We start from the raw sequence: 21444 nt of genomic DNA on the forward strand, positions 1-21444 counted from the left end.
TATTATACGTTTATAATAAAAATCTAAGTATAGATTAATCTATGGTGCCTATCAAGTCTATTTTTTTTGGAAAATTGTCGTTTTGGTAATGCAGTGGATTTGGCTAATATTGGCGAAATAATTATTCATTTCAAGTATGTTCTGTTAGACTTAAACGACCATAGAATAAAATGATGTGCTGCATCTCTGCTCAAAGTTGACAATAATTCTTAAACTTTATTTCATTCTTATGCTATTTAACGACATAATTCTCCAAATTCTTGATCAACGCTTAATGATTTAATTTAAGAAATAGTCAACTTGATATCTTTAATTTTCAAATAAAATTATTCTCTTATTATTATTTTGTTATATGGCATACATGAAGTGTATATCGATTGTTTTTATTGGAAAGAAAAGCTTGGCTGGCGAATTCATCGCAACTTGGCGTTCATGAACGTTCCGACATGTTCCTACTGATCTTTGCTCGTTTATCAAACCCATGGAGTACATGTTCCCAAAAATAGCCCCTTTAAGCGATTGCGAGATCAAGTTCAGAGAAAAGTGAGTAGTGATGGGAGATTTGGTAAAAAGCAAGCGAACATTTAGAGATCCCCTTATGGCTAGTTTTATTCTTTTTTTATGCCGTTTTTCCGGTATTTTTATAGTCCTATTACGTAGTAGCATTATTATACAATGCCATCATTTCTTCCAAATAATGTATGATTTTTTTTTGGCCATGCCTTTTGTTCGTTTTTTTTCGACCCGCAAATTTTTGTTATTTCTTACATTTTATTCTCTGGCTCTTCCTCTTACCCCTTTTCATGCTGGTTATCACATTAGATAAGAGTTGGTTAGTGTTAGTTTCATGAACAAGAAAAACTCTGGTAACTTTTAAATGTGGAGAACTTAGAGAAACTCTCCACCCCACAACTACAAGTTCTTTTCACTGCGACTTTATCAGGTGAATCACCCAAATCGCCTTCAAGAGTCCTTTGATATGTTATGGCCAGAATGCAGCGTCAGTTTAGGATACATGCGTGATTGTTAGTAATGTTCTTCCGGCTGAGAAAATAACGGCCTTCGTGTATTAATACCATCGCTTAATGAGAGCGCAGAATGAAATATTATACCTGACTTTAATTATGATCTTGAAATGACCCATTGCCATGAATTTCGGTGTAATAGCCATGCGTGTGCGCATCGCCTCTATCCAGAGCAATTCTGATCATAAAAGGTCTTGTTGCAAATCCCGGACCACGATTCAATCGGAAATTAGAGGGTTTACCTCCAGCTTCGGCCTTATGGACCTTCAAGTACCCTTACACATTACCTTGTCTTTGTTTATTCATACTACTCGTAGTAGAAGAATGTCCCTTACTCATGTGCTTAGCGTCCAATTTGTAATATTTTCATCTCGCTTGGATTTTTAATCTTCTTTAAATCCCTGAAGCTACTGAAAAACGTGTTTTATACATATATATATATATATATATATATATATATATATAATATACACATATATATAATATACACATATATATATAATATACATATATATATATAATGTACATATATATATATATATATATATATATATATATATATATATATATATATATATATATATGAATATATATATATATCAATGGCAGTACCTACAAAGTTTGTGTAAAAAGTTTTGGGGAAATTTTAGGAAACCTAGATGTAACTCAGATATAGATACAATGCCTCAATCTTCTTTTAAGTACATCCCTTGAATGTCGACACTTCTTTGCGAGTGATTTTTCCACGACTCTAAGGCTCCCTGGTAGGCGGATTCCAGAAGGTCCTTAAGGATACGCGTGCAAGCTTCTTTGACGGTACTTGGTGGTGTCCTTTGAGGGAGGATTACAGTTTTAGAAATAGGAAATAGTCTACAGGTGCCAAGTCGGGACTGTGAGGGGGTTGGGGTCTTCTTCAACGCGTTGCAGAAGGTCTTCTCAAGCAGACACTCGACTCTGCGTTTGGTCGTCCGTCAAGATCTTCGGGACGAGTTTAGCGCAGATCTTTCGCAAAGCCAAATTTTCGCATTTCAAAATTTCAATTTATCAATACAAAAACGATCTGCAATCATATGCACACTTAACCGACGGTCTGAATTCAACACTTTACGCATACGTTGCTCGTTGCCGTCGGTTCTTGACGTACACGGCCGTCCAGCGCTGGGCTCGTCCTCCACACACTCTACCATCCTTGAAGACCATCTTTGAAGAGCTTTTGCCATTTAAAAACTGCCGTTTGTGACATGTTTTCACCCTTGAGCAGTTGGTGAATCATAGCCAAAGTCTCCGTCCGTACCCGATTCCCTCAGTCCAACACAACATTTTATGGCTTGCGCTGTTCAATCGTTTGCTGCATATTGTGCTTGCATCGAGTCACTCTACAGGGGCCCACTAAAAACACAATTGTGTCCAAACGAACGCTCGCAGGTGATTGGCGCGTGTTGAAGGTCAGAGCGAGCGCGCTGCGACGTAAGGAAAAACATTGTTCCCGATTCATTTTGTACAAACCTTGTATTAAAGAACTAATCCTCACTGAACAGCACACAGCGTTGTTGAGTTTGTAGGCTTTTTTGTTGTTTATTTTCAAGGACTTCATTACTTCTGGCTCAATGCACGTTTGCTAATGGCCATTTTGGAGGCTGGATTTGAATAATCAATCTTCGGGTTAGCAGTTGGCTAAGTTACACAACGAACCTGGTCAAATATTTATTGAAACCACAATGATCACCCCTGCTAATTCGAGCACGGAAATAAAGCGCAGTAAATTGTGAAGACAACGAACAGGGTAGAGTAAAAATCTCCACGCAGAAAAAAATGGAACTTAAAGCTAAAATTTGTCATTCGTCGGATTGAAAAAATTGAAGCAATAGATTGACTCGATAATTGCTAATCTTCTTACGAGGAAAAACACTAAGGTAATAAATTTGAATGAAATGACATAGTGCCCAGTAATATCCATGGAAAATTTTCTAGGACATAAACCTTTTATGCGATATAAACTCTATTTTATTAACACGTTCTTGATGAAATACGCCCAAAATGGAGTTTATCTCTGCGCAAGTTGCTCAAGAGCGGCTTACTGCCAAATTTAAACTAATTCCATTATCCCTTGATCGATCCTCAATTTATTATCACATCCATGAAAATATAAGGTATTTTAAGAGACGCCATTACATTCCATTTCCGTCCACGAAACTTAAGGGTACAATAAACCGAAGCTAAATATCTACTGCTAGGAATCCTATGTCGTACTGCATAGTGGAAGTCGAGTGTTGGAAGCATGTCATTTGAAGGTTAAGGGTATACCTGATCGTTTACGTGGACGTAGAAACTGCGTAAGACAAATAATAGCAGACAAGGAATTTTACGGGAACCGCTAAAAGGGTATCCGCCTTGGTGGCTCACACATGTTGAGCATACAAACACATTCACTTAGACGGAAATGAAAAGAGGAGCGCCTTATCTCGTTCGAGCGAACCTCTGTTGTGAGGAATGACATATGGTGTGTATGCATATAAGGAGTTCGAATTTCGAACGAAATTGAGACTTGCTTAGGTTTCTATGATTTTTGGATCCATTTGTACCTAATTTGTGTATTTAATTCGGCTGGAACATTAAATTGGAGTGAAATAAATTATTCATTATTATGATGGTTTTTTTAAATTAAAGAAATTGAAAGGCTTCAAGAATATGTGCTGATCGCCAACTTATTAGCTGAAAATAAAATAGTGAACGTTGATACATTGAAGAACGACGTTTTACTGATTAATTTTATATAGGAATTAAAAACCTGTGGCACTCGCGCCTTCGTTTCAGGTTTAGATTTGAGATTCATTAAAGTAAATGGCGTAAGGAATGTTTACTCGGTCGGTGGAAGTAATCACGTACCTATTGAATTGGAAGAATATTCGATTTGGAATCGAGAAGCCGAAGAACCTTTAAGCAATGTCATTCTTAAAGTGTGTGATTAATGACCACATAGGTCAATGATCTGATGGTTGTGTTTGCAGTTGAACGAGATGAGAGTGAGAATGTAACAGAAAAATCAATAGGCTGACTAACGGCAATGTTCATTATTTTTATCGGCCCTGAAAATGAATCACTGTGAATGATTTGGTGAACTGCATTTTTACCTGATTGAAAACTGCATTTAATATGGATTGAAATTATGAAAAATGTACCAGATAAAGTGTGTGTCAGTGGATGTCTTTATAATAAAAATGTATCGGACTCCCACCTGCCGATATATTTGATGATGCTTGTCGTTCCACTCGTGAACACTATGGGGAATGACATTTAGGGATATGCGTGCTCTTGGTAGATTCAAGAGTAAAACTTTGTTTCAGCCTGCCAAGTGATTCATTGGCGCCGGGCCATAAATAGCTTGCCAATGTCAGCCTCTCTTCAGCTGGATCTTATTGCTAGAGATGTCCGGTGTGTAAAATTTTGCGGTTTATTCTTTATTCCAGGATTGAGGATGCTTCAGAAGAAAAAAATAATGCAATAAGAGCGTGAAATAAAATGCGGAGGTCTCACCGGTGGCATCAAAAGAATAATGAAATCCTGTAATTGAAATCCATTGCTTTTTAATCCGTCTGCTTGTATCAGCGCTCCACAATGGATTTGATGTTTCTTCGCGTTAACTGCAGTTAGCGTTAACACTACCCCTCATATAAATCATAAAGGATTATTACTCTTTTGTGTTTTGTGACTTGGCTCCGTGTTGCGAAAATTTTGACGAAGGCAGCAGGAGTGGGTGCAGGTGGTACTGAGAGGCATTGAGATACTGGAGACCAATATAGAGGGGAGAATGCAGCAAAAGCGAGGTATAGAGAGGAAACGAATGGCGTTTTGGTTGGCATAGCGTTGATTTTAATATTTTTATTATTTACGAATGGAGTGATTTAATATGCAGTACAATATGTATGTGATCTAAGGATATTTTTGTGTCATGTTAGTTAGAGCTAGGAGTACCGTGGTGCTTAGTCTCAAGATCTATTAAAAACCTACCCTAAACCACTAAACTACTTTAAATAATAAAATGTGTACATACAATTACTTTAATTCACGAGGAGAGTTCAATTCTTCGGTGAAATTATGACTAGTGCGATTATCTCAATTGCTATACATAAGGCTGTCTTCTACAGATACTACGTTTTACTACTTCGTAGTGCTTAGTGCTCATTAATTCATAGTACTTCTTTTTAGTACTTCGTTTAGAAATCCATGTGGCAATTGACAGTTATAATATTAAGAATCTCGAAAAACACAAAATTACTAAGCATTGTGAAGCAACCATACGGTAAGAACTACGTTAAAAATGAATTACCCCTACCAGAAAATCATAGAATTATCCGCGTTTTATGACTTGTACCAAATGGCCGTATGTAAAGGAGGGACTTACGGTTTTAATTTCGCCCGGAAAATGAAGTCGTTAACTCATCCATCATCTCATTCTCTTCTATATTTCACCCTTTCCTCCCCGACCCCCAGTTCCCTCCCGACTCCATTTCCCCATCTGTGTCTTGGGCCGTGCGCCTCGCGAACTCGGGATAATCCCTTCCCAAAACTCGCACCTCCCTCCGCACCTTCCCTCAACCCCTGACCCCCAAACCTCCACCCTCCGCACACATTCTTCACCCGCCACCCCGCCCACGTACACGCTCCACACAACCACCCACCTTTTCTCTCCTCCTCGCGCCGCGCTCTTCCCCACCCACCTTTTCCGGCACCCCCCGCCGCTCCTCTGGTCCCTCACCCTCCCCGCTCCACCCGGTCTCTCTTCCTCTTAACCCCTACCCCTGCTCCTCCTCCTCCCGCCCCACGCGCTGCCTTCGACTCCTCCTTTTAATCGCTCCCTCCTCTTTTATTCATAGCAGCCCATTTGGGGAGAGAGGGTAGGGTGGGACGGGAGGGAGGATCGAGGGGAAGGGGTGAGAGGGATGTTCGGATGGTAGAGGCGGAAGGCGAAGGATGGTTTGTTTAAGGTTGGAATCCCTAAACCTCGTACCATGCTGTCGCAGGAAGGAGTGGGGATGGGCTTGAAGGGGCATAAAGTTACCCTCCCCGACACGGTCGACTCCTCCCTATTCCTCCCCGCTCTATCCTCTCCTCCTGCGACCCCCAAATGCTTGGAGTGGGGTTTCGGGCGGATAGGGTTTCGGACTAACGATTCGGGGGGTTTGTGGGAGGGGAAAGAGGGGGTATGAGCGGACCCGTGGATTCGAAGGCTGGCTTATTTCCTCCCCCTCTTCCTACCCTTTCCATCCAACGCTTCGGTGTCGGTGAGGGTTCGCCGAGTGGACGGGGGAGGAGTAGAGAAAGGAGGGAGGTTTTGGAGAGGGATGTGCAGGTTGGAGTGGATCGCGAGGAGGGTGGGATGGGAGATTAAGAGATGGGAGGTGGAGATTGGGATGAAAATGGTGGCGATGTTTGCGGAGAGGGGGCGTGTGGAATGAAGGAGAGTGCGAGAGGGGTAGGGTATGGAGAGATAGGGCTAGATGCGAAGATAATTGTTTATGAGTGGAGAGAGGGAGTGGGAGTCTCTCCGGGTACCATTCATAATGCACGCTTCACTCTCGGTTATCCTCTCCACCCTTTCACACTCGCACATTCCTCATCTTATTTTCAATCTCCCCAATACTCGCCATGCCTAACGGTCGTCAGATAACGGCGGGGGGAATAGCGAAAGGGTTGTTGTTATGTTTAGGGTTTGACTGCCCTCTAGTTAAGTAGAGGAGTGCGTACGTGCTGAATTATCCGTTCCTTATGTCCATTCGACACATTTGAAGCTCGAAGGAGTTCATAATGTTGCCCACGTTGCGTATTCTGTGTTGATTCTCTCTCCCTTTTTCATTTCTGTTTTCGTCAGTCTTCGCTCTTTTCCTATCTCTATTCTGAGAATCGATTATTGGATTTGAAATGAAAATTTATGACATAGCAACAATAGAATTGCCGTTGTTAGTGTTTTGCCTTCTTCTTCTATTCTTATCTCTATTTCGAGGACGGATTATTTGGTTTAAGATGAAAATTTGTGAAATAAATACGTTCGTGCCAAAGCTGTGGCTTCTTCATGTTAAGCTATAAAATTGGTAAGCTTCAGTTTTTGGCCCAGAGAGTACGGTATTTTACACATAAATAAATATGTGAATGTCTATATATATATATACACACACACATATATACACACACACATATATACACACACACACACACACACACACACACACACACACACACACACACACACACACACACACACACACACACACACACACACACATATATATATATATATATATATATATATATATATATATATATATATACACACACACATATGTCTAGGTGTGTGTCTGCGGTAGAGTGAGCATGAGAATTTTATCGTTTCTTAGGATTTCGATTAGTTCCATTTCAGCGAGCTTAAACTCCCCGAAGGAAAACTTGAACCCGACGAACCTTTGCTTTAGAGAAATGTATGAAGCTTAAGTTATAAAAAATGACTTCATTTACCATAATGGAGCCTACCAATGCGCTAGACTGTAAGAACTTGGAAACTTTTGTCGAATTTTGGATTCCTGAAAATCCTCTATTTAAAGCTAAAATCCCTCGCCTTCTTTCGCTGTGAACGCTTTTTTAAGTTGAAACGAGCCTGCGCTCGGTCCTTATTGGTAGCGGGGTGTATCTCAACTTGGATAGTTTGTTTGTTGCAGACACTGAAATGTATCGTTTTCTCTTGGGAAACTTATTGCAAATCGGGAGTTTTCGATTATGAGATTGTAGATCATTTTTCTTATAATTGTCTCTCATCCCCGGTTTCTATCAGGAGTACGATTGTCGAAGGAAGAGGATGGGAAATGTTTTTTCAAGTGAGAAGTCTGTATGGCATTTAATGGCCATTTTCGCGAATAGTGAAATTCCATCTTGCACGCACAGTATGTTGTACTTATAACTACAATTTTGTTGAATATTTTAAGCATTGGTGTATATTTTGGGCTTTCTTTTTCAGAACGTATGAAACATTTTAATTTCGTTGCACGCAAAAGAAGGGACGTTTCAGTTTGATGAAAATTCGATAACTCCTCGCTATTTCTTGAAAAGTGAAACCATGACTGTTAAAACATTTGAATAGAAGCGCTTCTTGGGTGTATGTAAAACTTGAACTGGAAAGTATAGCACGTCGATTTAAGGGGCCCTTCTGTTCTCTCGTTAGCAAGAGAAAAATGTTCGATAATTGTCGATATTGATGCTCGGCTTTAACTTTGCCGTTATATGACACCACAAATTCTGTTCTCTTTATTTTTTTGTAGATTTGCGGATTGAATTCCTCTTTCTTTCTGCTCGTCCTCTCATCCTTTATATTTATTTAGCATTTCATTCTATTCTTTATCTCTACCATTTTGAGAAATTAAATCAAAGAACAAGTGTTATTGAATTCTTATGAGTTTCAAAAGTTATTTTTTGCTAGTTTGTGGTGCCATTTTGTGGTTTAAAGTGACGGCTAATCTACGCGAAGAGCCTGGGTTTAGGCGGCTTAGTGTTTGATCCGGCTCGTTAGCTACGACTGTGATTCCACCGATGACAGTTATTAGCGTTGGGGAGCCGCGATAAAGAGAAGCGGTGTGTGTTAAAGAGGCCGGTATTTTAATGGCCCTCAAGAATAGCGGATTGGAACAGAGGGGAACTTAAGCGAACTGCAAGCCTCAAGATTTGTGCGCACAACGCCTTTTAATTTTAGAATTGCAAGAACAGTTAGACTTTATGCGTCATTATGCTCCGCATAGATGGTTCTTAATGGGGTTTTATCCGAAAACTATTTAAAAATTTGATACCCTAAGTATCTATTTATTTTTATGGTGTAGTATTTGTCTTACTTAATACCTTTTTCTATACTTATACTTTTTTATATTACGTTTTTTTACTTAAAATCTTTGTGGAAATAAATCTTTTCTCTTTAATTTCTTCTATGATATTCGGATTTGGATAAAAGTTTCGAGGCGGCAGTTGGACTCTCTTATTTAAGTTTTCAAGTCAGTGTTTTTATTACCTATTGCGTACTTGTAACTGTTCCAAATAAAATTAGCTACTCCAAATTAGCTGTTCCAAATAATCACCGTAAAATAATGGAACAGTAAAATTAGTGTATATGGTGACACGGACTTGAAATATTGATACGACCAGAACAAGAGTTAAAAATTTTCACGGTATCAAGTCGAGACTCCACGGCTAATCTCGGTAAAAATGTCGCTCTATCAGTTGTATTTTTTTTGCTTCCAATTCTATCTACATCTACATAATACCCCGCAAGCAGCCGTAAGGGCGCGTGGCGGGGGGTTTTAGGTCACCACCTGTACAAGGGAACGAAACCACTTGCAAAATCAACGCATATATGCAAACATATACTCGCAGTGGCGTATACATTCATGCAGATATCCTTTAAACTTACACGCATGCAAATACATATACTATCATGTAAGAAATAATTGTACCTTAGGATGCAGTAAGAAATTCATCCAATAACGTGCAAGCTAGAATTTGAAAAGTAAGAAGGCGGAATGCCGCGTGCTTACACGTACCATTTTTCATGGTTTGTGATTAAAAACTTGTAAGGAATGATTAAGACGCTGTTAATAGTCTTCTCTAGGGGAAGGTTACTGAGTGTTACCCAGTGGGGATGGCCATCAACACATGCTAAAATATATTGCCTTGTTAGGGAAGCAAAATCCGATGTTTAAGAGTAGGGGTTCAATAGCTTGGAAATTGTGAACCAGGTCGTATCTGTCGTAACGTTTCATCGTGTGTTCGTTGCTTTTTTGGGAGACTATTTGGAAATATCAACTCGATTTTGACTCATTGATATAAGTTTATGTTCGTTTAATGACCTATAAAATTCACATACACGCGCCTGTACGCGCGCACACACACACATGAATATATATGTATATATATATATATATATATATATATATATATATATATATATATATATATATATATATATATATATATATATATATATATATATGGATAAAAAATATATGTATATATATATATAAATAAAACTTTGGGAAAGTCTCACGGACGTGAATAATAATGTATATAAAGTTAGCACTAGTGGACAAAAACACAGAAACACACAAAAAAAGAAAAGAAACTCACTAGGTTTCGAATTTTCGGTGACCCACACTATTTTTTTCAAGGAAGAGAAGAACAAAATTCAAGAAGAGAGGATAGAGTTCTGTCCTTCTCTTCCTTGAGAAAGGTGGTGTGGACCACCAAAAAGTTGAAACCTAGTGATTTCCTTTTCTTATTTTGTGTGCTTCTTTGTGTGTATGTATGCATGTATTATATCTCTATTAGACGAAAAATTCATGAAAAACTGTTTTATGGAACCTTTTTATGTTTTGAACTCTGTGGATTGAAAAAAATTGTAAATTCGTGTGAAGATTAGTACTTAAAACAAACAATAAATATTCCGCTTTTTGTAGACAACTTTAAATCTATTGAATTCATTTAAAATCATACAATGTTATTGAAATTAGATCTACGGACATCGCAGTTACTAGTTGCATTTGTTAAACTTCCGTGTAACCAACGAATATACATATTATCATACGATTGGAGCCGCGGCTTGATGTTATGGCTTATGGTCAGCAAAAAAAAATTGGTCTGCCATATTTTTTTCAATTCATACGACTGGAAAACGTATTTTGCTCTCTTATTTCGGTAGCTATTTGGCTTCTTCAAGTCTTGTAAAACAATGATTGTATTGCAGTCTTCAATTGGCATGGATATCTCTCAATGGAGTTATTCAGTTTTCATTTAGAGCAATAAACACATCGAGAAAAGTTAACTTTGCTTGATGAAGGAGGTTTATTTCTCTCAATCTCAATTATTTCTTATGCTTGTATATACTACTCTGTCACATGTATTAAAGATGTAGGTGATATCCACTTAGATACTCATTATTAATGTGTTTTCTAATATTGACTAATATTTTATCTATACCAGTATGTACCTAATTTTGTACATGTATAATTTCATCATGAATTTTTAATCCTTTTCAACTATAACTTATGTATTTCCTTTTCTTTCTAGGGGATTTGGAAAGCAGGGATACCAGTGTCAAGGTCAGTTCAATGACATATTTCCCTATTATTTTTCACTTCATGCTTAGAACGGTCTTCTCTATGATTTTATCTTCAAAATTTGACTTCCAAATGTATTCCGTCATCATGGGGATTATTCATTCCCTGGTGAGAATTTTTCATGTTAATATTGAAAAATTTGGGAGAATAAGTATCGGATACGTTGTTGATAGTTCTTTGAGAGGTTTAAAGATAGTTCTAGTCCTCGTTGGTGGTTATTGTGTTTCAGTTGGATATACGTCTCATTTATGTTCGCCTGTTCCTGCAGTGCTGAGTAGTGAAGAAAAGACTGCTCTATGCTCTACCACTAAAGCATTGAAATAAAAATGCTGCGTGTGCCATGAAAGACTGAATGAATGTGATGAAAGATCCCAAAGTGACTCCTATGCTTTTTATCTTTGCCAAGAATATATATCCTCTTGCGTTAAAAGAAGTGCTTTTTAAAAATAGTGCTTATCTGTACTCGTGCACAGGTAGTATCTAGAGCTCATACAATTTTAATCATACACGCTGTCCCGAAATAAGTACGACATATTTTTTCCAGAATAGACGGACGGGCGGGCGGCGGTTTCTCAGAATGGGAGTCTCGGGAAAGGCTGGAGGTTGGTGACAGTTGGCTCCCAGCCTTTGCGGAGTGCGAATCGTTTGTTCGCGAAACATCTATAACGTGACCTCGTTACTATCCGTCATGAACCTGTAATTGGATCAGCGCTGCGCCATTAAATTTTGCGTGAAACCGGGAAAACCCGGAAAGAGACTCATGGCATGTTCAAGGCAGCTTATGATGATTACCTCATGTGTAGATCGAGTGTTTTTGAGTGGCACGATTCGTTTCGGGAGAGTAGAGATGTTGAAGACACCGAACGTTGAGGACACCCTTCGCCGTCAAAAAGTGACGAAATCTTGCAACAATGAAGGTTTTGTTAGACAGAGATCGCATATTAAGTGCTCGCATGGTTTCTGATGATCTAAAAGTGATATGCATAGACTTATGTCTGAAAACATGGGCATAGATAGTTGTGTGCGAAGTTGGCGCCGCGAGTGCTGTCGGACGAACAAAAGGAAACTCAATGCAACAATTTCAGAGCGTAAAAATCATTCGCCTTGACTGGGACTCGAACCCAGATCCCTCAATATCCGGTCGAGTGCTTTAGCCACTTAAGCTACCGAGGCGTCCTCTTAAACTCTGAAATTTTGGGGCTTTTAAAGGAACTAGATGTTATGACGAAATACCGTACATACAATGTCACATGCATTCGTAGTCGTGCGCGAGGCGCCACTGTCCACGAGGTTAAAAGCCAACTTTAAACACGTATGTCAAATGTTTTCTGGAAGGACGTCACCACGGCTCGGTGGAAGTGTTACAACAGCCCGTGACTAGGAAGCTTAGCATAATTCCGGGCGCCTCCTTCCAGAAGGCGTACGAGGCGTGGAGAAACCTCTGGCAGCCGTATGCGCAAGGGTGCTGATTCGACGACTTTTGGGTGAATGGATGAATTCTGGCAATAGATTATTTTAAATCCATTCAATCCTACTACTTTTGATGCAGACCTTGTATTACCGTGGAGCCGATTTTTTATCTCCCAAGAATTGATAGAGCGTTTGACAGTGATCGAGTCTTTCATCAAGCCTTTAATATTCGTGATAGATCTTTATAACTGCATCCGTACACTACCCCGCAAGATGTCGCAAAGACGTGTGGCAGAGGGTGTTGGGTCACTAGCCGTTATACTTCTACTCCATAACTTCCACGTATACATATATGACACCCCGTGAAAAAGGGCGCATAGAAGTGGGGGCGACCGGACACTATTCATGTGACATCCGCTATCCACCTTTAAATATTATCTTGTTAGTAACTCATCCACTCACTACACTTAGAAAATAGCTAAGGAAACGAATTAAAAAGGGCAGGCTCACACGCAACGCAGTCATTAACCAGGCAGCATTCTACTTATGCTGGACGGGAATTTCAGAAATACATATGCTGTGCAAATTTATTTGCGCAATACTCCCGTCACCCGGCCCAAGGGTGCGTGATTAGGACGTCAGCCACTAAGTGTATGGAAGGAAATTGTTACGTGTGTGTTCCTAATTGTTTTGTCCAATTCTTACCCATTTCTATGCTAGTGTTTCACTCTTGTGTTCTTTTCATCACCAATTGTATTTCGTCTGTCTGCCGATGTAATTGAAGGGCTGCATTATATCTTCTATATATATATATATATATATATATATATATATATATATATATATATATATATATATATATATATATATATATATATATATATATCTGTTTCTGTATATATGAGTATTTATTCGCCGTTTGGCGGTATTTCGTGTTGGAATGTATGTATATATATATATATATATATGAAGGGGGTGTTGACCGGCAGTGGGATGTTGAAGACTGTGATAGAGGGTAGAATGTTGGGCAAAAGAGGAAAGGGAAGGAACAGGATAGGGATGTTGGACGGGATGAAGGGCGGAAGAAATTACTCAGAGATGAAGAGGGACCTGGTGTAGAGTAGAATTTAGGGTTGTGTTTTGTTAGTAGTCACAAAATATTTGTTTGGTAGTTGTGTCCATCGAAAAACCTACCTTAACCGGTAGATTACCTTAAAAAAAAATATATATATATATATAACATGCAAATATATATATAATGTGCAAACCACATATTTGGTATTTTTGCAATCAGTTAAATCTAGATCTGTGTCTTCGCATTTGTAAAGGTTCCCATCCCAGGTCTTTTAGGAAATTTGTAACGCTTAATGTTCTTTCGCACGAATTTACACGAATCTTGCGACCCTTCTTTGTGCCTTGTTCAAATCTGTGATTGTTTTATGAGATGGATCCCATGTGCTCGCCACATTCTCTATCTGGGGTATTATTAAAGAAAAATAGCACCGATTCTTCATTTCTTCATTGATGAATTTACACTCTATACGATTGGTGAAAGCCAGCTTCTTTAGGACCTCTCCACGAGTAGTACGTATTTGTTTTCCCTATGTAAGATCCGATGCGATAGTGACACCCAAGTATTTTACATCGTCTACAACGCTTATCCGATCACACCCGAATGTGTAAGTAGCTTAAGTCTGCTCGTGCTTTTTATTTATTAAGAAGTGCATTACTCTACATTTGTTAGTGTTGAACTCCAAACCCCATTCGGTACATCTTATTCGAATTTTGTTTAAGTCATTTTTTAGTATTTAGCAATCTGCGTCGTTCGCTATTTCCGTTTTTTCATAAAGAATGGTTTGTCTAGAAATCTGTTTATTGTCTTTGATATCGTGTAATTTATTAAACAGCAGAAGGAACACATTTCGCGCATTGAATTCCATTTCTAAAAATATGTCTAGCTTTCAATTTTCCTTGATTTCTGTGATCACGATCTCATGACAATAGAACATAAAGTTATCCAGGGACAAGAATTAAACGTCATTTCAAAGTCGGTTGAATTTCTACGATATAGTTTTTCGTAGAGAGGAGACGAAATGTATGTTGCTTTTCAAAAAATATATATTGGAATGGTCTCCGATTGTCGAAAATTTATATTTTTTACTAATTTTGCGCTTTGGCATTTTATGTTGAGAACGTTGGTAAGCCACGCAAAACTCTCCTGGCGTCGGCTCCGCTTCCCTTGGAACGAAAGTGCCAACCGTTATTAACGCACATCAGTAAAGTGTAGCTAAACGAAAATTTCATCACACGCGAATTAGTCTGGCCTCCATATGCGAATTTTTCCCCCCTAATGTTTCTTTATTAAAGACATACCGAGTCATCTGTCGTCGATTTCTCAACGCTTCCTTTCGATGTTTCCGTACTGTTCCCATACACCTCGTGGTTAACTATCGGATTGTAGAATTCCACCACTTTAGCTCTTCGGGAGGATCCAGTCATTATTTTTTTAAGCGCATCAATAACATTTACAAAATCGTGTGCATCTTAAAACGTTTAGGGGATGAATTAGTATCATAGTTATTCAATGCTTATAAATTTCCTATCTGATTAGGGAAAGAGGCTACATTTAACGGAAAATTTCGTTGTTTTCGGGTGTGATGTGCGCTGTTTGATTGAAGTAAACCTAATATTCTATGATTTATTCGACTCTTATTGCAGGTAACTGTAAAAACCGAATGGCTGTATAAACAGCAGGAATTATTCACCGTCTCTGCAATAATTACCTACTCGTGGAGGCTGCGTTGTATTCAGAAATGAATAAAGTTTAAAGTTTCGTGAACTCATAATTTTTGGGTTTTTTGCAACTATGTACGAATTGTTTGCTCGTGTAACTCAATCACGCTAACTTTTCTGAATATTTCGAATAATATCTAGCCACTTTACTCTTACATTTTTAGCATTGCTTGAACCCAAAGAGCACTAATGATATGTTTAGCGAAACTTAGTGAGTTCCAACTCTCGACATTTCATGTAAGAAATTCTCAATTTCTTTAGAGGATTGAGGTAGGGGTGAAGTTAAGCCGACCATTAAGGGGTAGGGGTAATCTTTTCAGAACGCGGTTCTCTGAGCCCGGACATCCTCCTCCGGAGTAAAATGAGTAGGTTTTAATCTAAATTAAGACCTTGCCCTATACATCGGATTTTCTGTAATCCTACAGTCCTTCTGAACTGCATGTGTTGAAGACTTGAGTGTATAACATGGAAATCTTTCATCATGAAACTTTTCAGATGGATATGCTTTCATTATATACTTGCATTAGATGCGCATTTTATCAACAAAGTAGATCCTGAGCGTATATTTATGCATATACACACACAAGTTGAAGATCCGTGAAAAATTTTCTCTCCTTAGAATTCGCTTCCTTCCCCCTTCCCCGCTACCCTGGTTTTAGGCTTTTATGTGTGTTTCTATCTCGCTCCCCTGTCCGTAGCCGTTTGAGCATGCTTTCGCAGTTTTGCGGATTTCCGTGTAAGAAGGTGCTAGTACTTTTTTATTTATTAGTTATTTATTTTACCGTTAGCTCACTTAATGCCCACTTGGGCGGGAAAAATTATAATGCATATATACAGGTAACCTCGAGTTAGGTTAAGTTGTGGAAGCTGCGTTATGCTCTAATCAACAGATGTGAATATTGGATTTAATTGAAGTGTCTTCACTGTATGAGATTCAGCTTGTAGCTCAGTAATGAATAATGAAAGTACAACGCTACACATAAAAGGGAGAAAAGCTTCGAAAGAGATGGTCTCCAGTGAAAAATGTATTTACTACTTGGGAGCGGAAAAAACTAAAGCTCATCGTGGCGCAAACATGTAGGCGCCCTTTTCCAATCCCACTTCATGCGTTGCCTTTCACTTGAAATATGTTTCATATTTTAGCGCATTCTATGATGAATTGTTTTGCCCACTCTATAAAAAAATTTTCCACTCGAAGTGCTCCGCCCTTCTCGAGCTTGTGTCATCAAGATAAATGAAGTACTTGTTTCTCGCCGAAGAGTCAGTGACTGCGTGGGTCATTGTAATAAATAAGTACCCATTTTGAGAAAAATGCAAACATCTTTAATAATGAAAATTCAGTGTCCAGAGGGGGAAAGCTCGAATCCCTGGAAAATATCCGGGACGATGCATAAGTTCCTCATACTTGTCTATTCGTGCCATTGATTTTTTTTGCATGGATTTACTTTGGGAATTGTAATCACTCTAATCTTCAAATTGATTTTTTCTACTGATATCGGTGAAATATATTGAATAGGCATGGGATCATTGTTGTGAATAATGGTGAGAACGCGTTCGATGAAAGAAATTTTCATTTTAGAAGGAAAGGGAACGTCGAGATGGGGCGGCACCGGGGTTTGGTGCTAAGAAGATAAAAAGAGTAAGCTTAAGTTACGTTGTGCGTGCGAAAACTATCATCCTTTTGTGGAAAGGGCTCATCGTTCTATTACCAATGCTTTGATATCACTCTTGAGGTGTGCTGATGGAATCCTGTCGATTGTGTGGGGAATAGAAGCCCGCTAAGGGTTAGGTTCTTCTTGTGTGTCCTGTTGAAAATAAGGCACAATTGTAGGGGCAATAATTCGTTCTCAATTTTTTTATTTCAATACAGATCAATGCAATAATTCCAGAGAGTAAAAATCATTCGCCTTAACTGGGATTCGAACCCGGATCCCTCAGTTTCCGATCGAGTGCTTTAGCCAGTTGCGCTATCTAGGGTCAATTTTGGGCGCTTTCAAATTGCGGCATCCCCCGCAGTTTCTTTGGAATTTTCCATACAGGTGTTTTCATCACCTATATTATATTTGCTGTGATCTGATTCCAACCACTTTGAACACAGTCAAAACCTATGGATGAGGTGCAGTGCCTAGCCTCGGTATGACAAATACATTAGCCATTGATTGCACAGTTGAGGTAACTAAGATTTGGGGACGGAGATTAAACGAAATATTTGCCATTGAGCGCCTGAATGCACGCAGTTATTTCAATTTTGTCTAGGTTTTATCTATCCAAGCGTCGTTTTGTTGGTCATCTGTAAGGAGAAGATTAGGAAACAGGATTGCTGGAGGTTTTTTTGGGAATAAATACCTTCCAACAAAGTAAGCGCCACCTTTTTGCGGCAGCAGGGGAATTTCTTATCGGCTTTTAATGAAGCTGCGTTCATTGCTTTTACAAGGGCAGTTCATACTTAAAGATGATCGGATTATCATGTTGGAATTGAGTCACTACCTTGACTATCTCCGATAATCATTGGAAAAGTTGGGCTTTTAAAATCGCCCTGCATGTTTCTTATTATACACAATACAATCTGTTAGGAAACTAATGTGGACCTTCACCAAGCGGCATTATTTTGCAAATATAAAATAAACTGTTTCATTGCTGTGATAATGTTTGGGAAAAATGTATTGAAATTGTAGTTTTGGTAGTTAGTTGGAGGAGGCGACCGCTGATGTCCTTCACGCCATTGGGGATTGTAATTCAGTAGGGGGGTGAAGTTCAGGGAATGGGGGAATGAGGGTGGAGAGAAACCCGGTGTCGACATTAGCATAGTCTTAACGAAAGACACAAAAAGGACCCATTGCTTAACGCCCCATCCGATGGACGGTCTCTTCATTTAGAATTCCAAGTAGGGGTTGGGATACCACAGAAAAATATTGCCACCACCGGGATTCGAACCTCGGCCTTCGTGCTGTGGGATGTGCGGCAAGTGCAGCAGCCAACGCACCATCTCGACCCTCGTAAGATGAAATCGATGGTCATGGTAAACCTGTGGAAAAAATGTAAATTTGTTTTTTAGTGCCTTTGAAGAGTATGAAAATAAAGTAATTTTCTTATTTTCCGGGATGGCAGCATGCTAGGATACTGTATATTTTGTTGCAAATTTGGTGGTTATTGTACTTGGTGTGAACTACGATGCTATGAAGCAAAATTTTGCCTTTGCCAAAAATTGAGGATATTCGAACAGACATTTTTCAATATCAAGCATGTATTTGGAAAATAGCACTTACACTTTTTCCTACGATAAATATATTTTTAACTCGGCTTTTATTTAATACTCGTCGAATATTACACGAAGTGGGAGAAACTCAATGCCACAAAAAAGTCTACATTTTCGCAGGGCTGGATTCATGTGCTACTGACGCTCTGGAGAGTCATTGTGCCTCTCACTCTGATGCTCTGAGGGTTTAGGTTACCTAAAGATTCTACATTTTTGTCATATTATGATTTATAATGTATACTGCTATTTACAATCAATTAGGATAATAATTATTATTAGATCTAGTAAGATGTAAGAGGACATTAGAAAGATTATTATTTGATAATGATAGTTTAAACACTACTTCTCCAACCGATGTATTAAAATCGGTTGTTGAAGAATTTTGTCGTCAATGTCACATGTCACGTGAGTAGCCTAACCAAAAAAATAATGGAATGTTTTGTGGAAGAATGTGCGTTATGTTTGCCATGCAATGAATGAATGGTCTCAATATGTGTTCGGCACCACATAGATAATTACGTAAATTTGAATTCATTAGCAGAAATCATCATTACATCTAATAGCAATGTAAGTATTTTCTTTTATCCAATGGATCAGGGATTGTCAGGAACGATTTTGGAAATGCTGTTACCAACGTGAAGTTATCTTTTTATGATTACCATTGTTTTTAGTATTTGGGATAATTCTTTTATATTGGCAGACAGCAGTTGGAATCGTTTTTCTCAGCGGCATAGTTACATGATTTTACTATCGAACCCAGCGAATTCCCGAACGGGTTTAGATTTAGCGAAGACTACGGCAGTACCTCTTTATTCCGAGAATCGGCATGAAGTATCGGCCTTGTTTATAAATGGGACAATCACTCGGGATAAACTCGACATATCCTTGGATATTGAATGCAATGTGAAATGAAATAAGCACAAAATATCTTTTGAAAGGAAGAATGGAATTTGCATTGCATAAAGAAAGGAGAAACCAGGATGGAGAGTAAACAGCGCTAATAATCAGTCCTGATAGAAAAAGGAATAATCCTTTATTCAGCACTTCCATAAGTATGATGCTTTAGGAAAGGATTTAGATTTCAAAAGGTTTACTATCACTGGTATTTTTTCATGTTAACCCTTGAAACCAGCGCATTGAAGTGTTTTTGGCATTTATTTTACTTTACCCTTGGATGGATACTTTTCCACGATGGTTTCAATTTAGTGTGCGGACATGGCGGTTTGCTCTGGAACCTTCGAAATATGCAATGGATTGTTTAATCCATTGCTATTTCGATTTTGTTGGTGAAGATTATACATTGATAAGCCATGGGTATACGGCTTGGCCTTATCACTTGAATTTCCCTCGTAACTTGACGACTCTCGTAGTCGTGACCCCAAAATCGTATGCAAATTAAATTCTCCTGCCGCCGAAAAAGTGGCGAGGTTCGCTATGTCGAGAGGCTCTTCTATTCTCTAGTGCAGTTAACCGAGGGCGGGTTCTCATACAATTAACATCTAACGATAGGAACGGGATGAGGTCAGCCCGCCTCTATTCTCCTGGGAAGTATGGAGGTTTTTTCCGCTTTAGATTAACGTGACGACCTCTTGTTCAATATCGCCCGGTCGAATTGCACGCTCAGGCGGTGGCGTTGCGGTCGGGAAAATGCCTGCGCACAGCGTGGCCCACCTGTGCCGTCTTCTGTGGCGCCCAGCCTGGTGACCCTTTAGCTCCAATCGATACGTCATTCGATTGAAGCAATTGAGCGGGCCATCTCGCAAAATTCGCATCCTCTGTGGCTATACTGATTTGCTGGATGGTAGGCAAATATTTATATCGTTACGGTATGGACTTGTAATTCATTTTATGCTCCTAGTCTTGACTCGAGAAAGCATATACGATTCCTATTCGTATTCGTATGCGTTTGAATTTAGATAAATCGTTTTTCGTTACATTTAACACATTGTTGAGGCGTTCCATAAATACAACTGGCCATATTTCAGCGGTAAGCTGGAAATTTAAACTCAGGAAATTTGTAAGTGGACAGGTATTAGTTAATGTTTACCCTTAGTTTTAATTTCAGTTTTAGTATGTTGTCCAGACCTTGATATATGTAGTCAAGATGAATTTTGTAAAATGAAGAAAATCAAAACAATCTTTGTATTGGTTACTATGTATTTATTATGTATTGCAATGAAAATGTTATCCATTAGTGAATGGATAACATTAAATTTAATATCATGTCTTTATGGTTACAAATGTATCCATTATTATATTAATAATCAGAAATTTTTATTTTCACTTTGCCTACTACTCGTCAATCCGGCACTGTGGGATATTGTTATGCTATCAATAGCGGTTATCGGAGGAAGATATGACGGTGAATTAGAGATCTACGTTTATTCGGACATGGTAAAGAAACACCTTGCATTTAAATGAAAACTTTCATCGTGTTATATGGATTCACTTCCTGGCCCCACCATATTTGACTACCATGTAATCTCTGGGATATTATTTAGTTATTAGTCTAGAAATTTTACATTTATATTTCGCAATCCACCAAAAAGGTTTGTGGTTCGGGATGAAAGCACCAGATTGGACAGGTAACGGATAAAGGAGAGGAAGGGTGTTTTAAGGATTAGGAAAAGGGAAAAAACATTTACCAAAAAAACACCGAAAAGACGTACAAATCCCAATATACTACCTTGATCAAAAAGTTCCCGGAATAACCACCGTGTGGCGCTCCCATCGTTCCGATTTGAGTTCTGATTTTTTTGTTAAATTGGTACATCTGTTGTTGACATTCCCTTTAAATCTTAGTGTCATAACTTGA

General features: G+C 38.7%; 1 protein-coding gene across 1 annotated transcript in view; it reads left to right on the forward strand.

Moving 5' to 3' along the window:
- Pkc53E (Protein C kinase 53E) overlaps positions 1-21444 on the forward strand; it is a 301767-nt gene that overhangs the window by 185515 nt on the left and 94808 nt on the right. Inside the window, exon 2 of the mRNA XM_071587375.1 lies at positions 11121-11152. Coding sequence (XP_071443476.1) covers positions 11121-11152 — 32 coding nt within the window. The remainder of the gene's footprint in view (positions 1-11120; positions 11153-21444) is intronic.

Source organism: Hetaerina americana, unplaced genomic scaffold (genome assembly GCF_022747635.1).
Source record: "Hetaerina americana unplaced genomic scaffold, ioHetAmer1.1.p SCAF_1, whole genome shotgun sequence".
NCBI classification, from domain to species: Eukaryota; Metazoa; Arthropoda; class Insecta; order Odonata; family Calopterygidae; genus Hetaerina; species Hetaerina americana.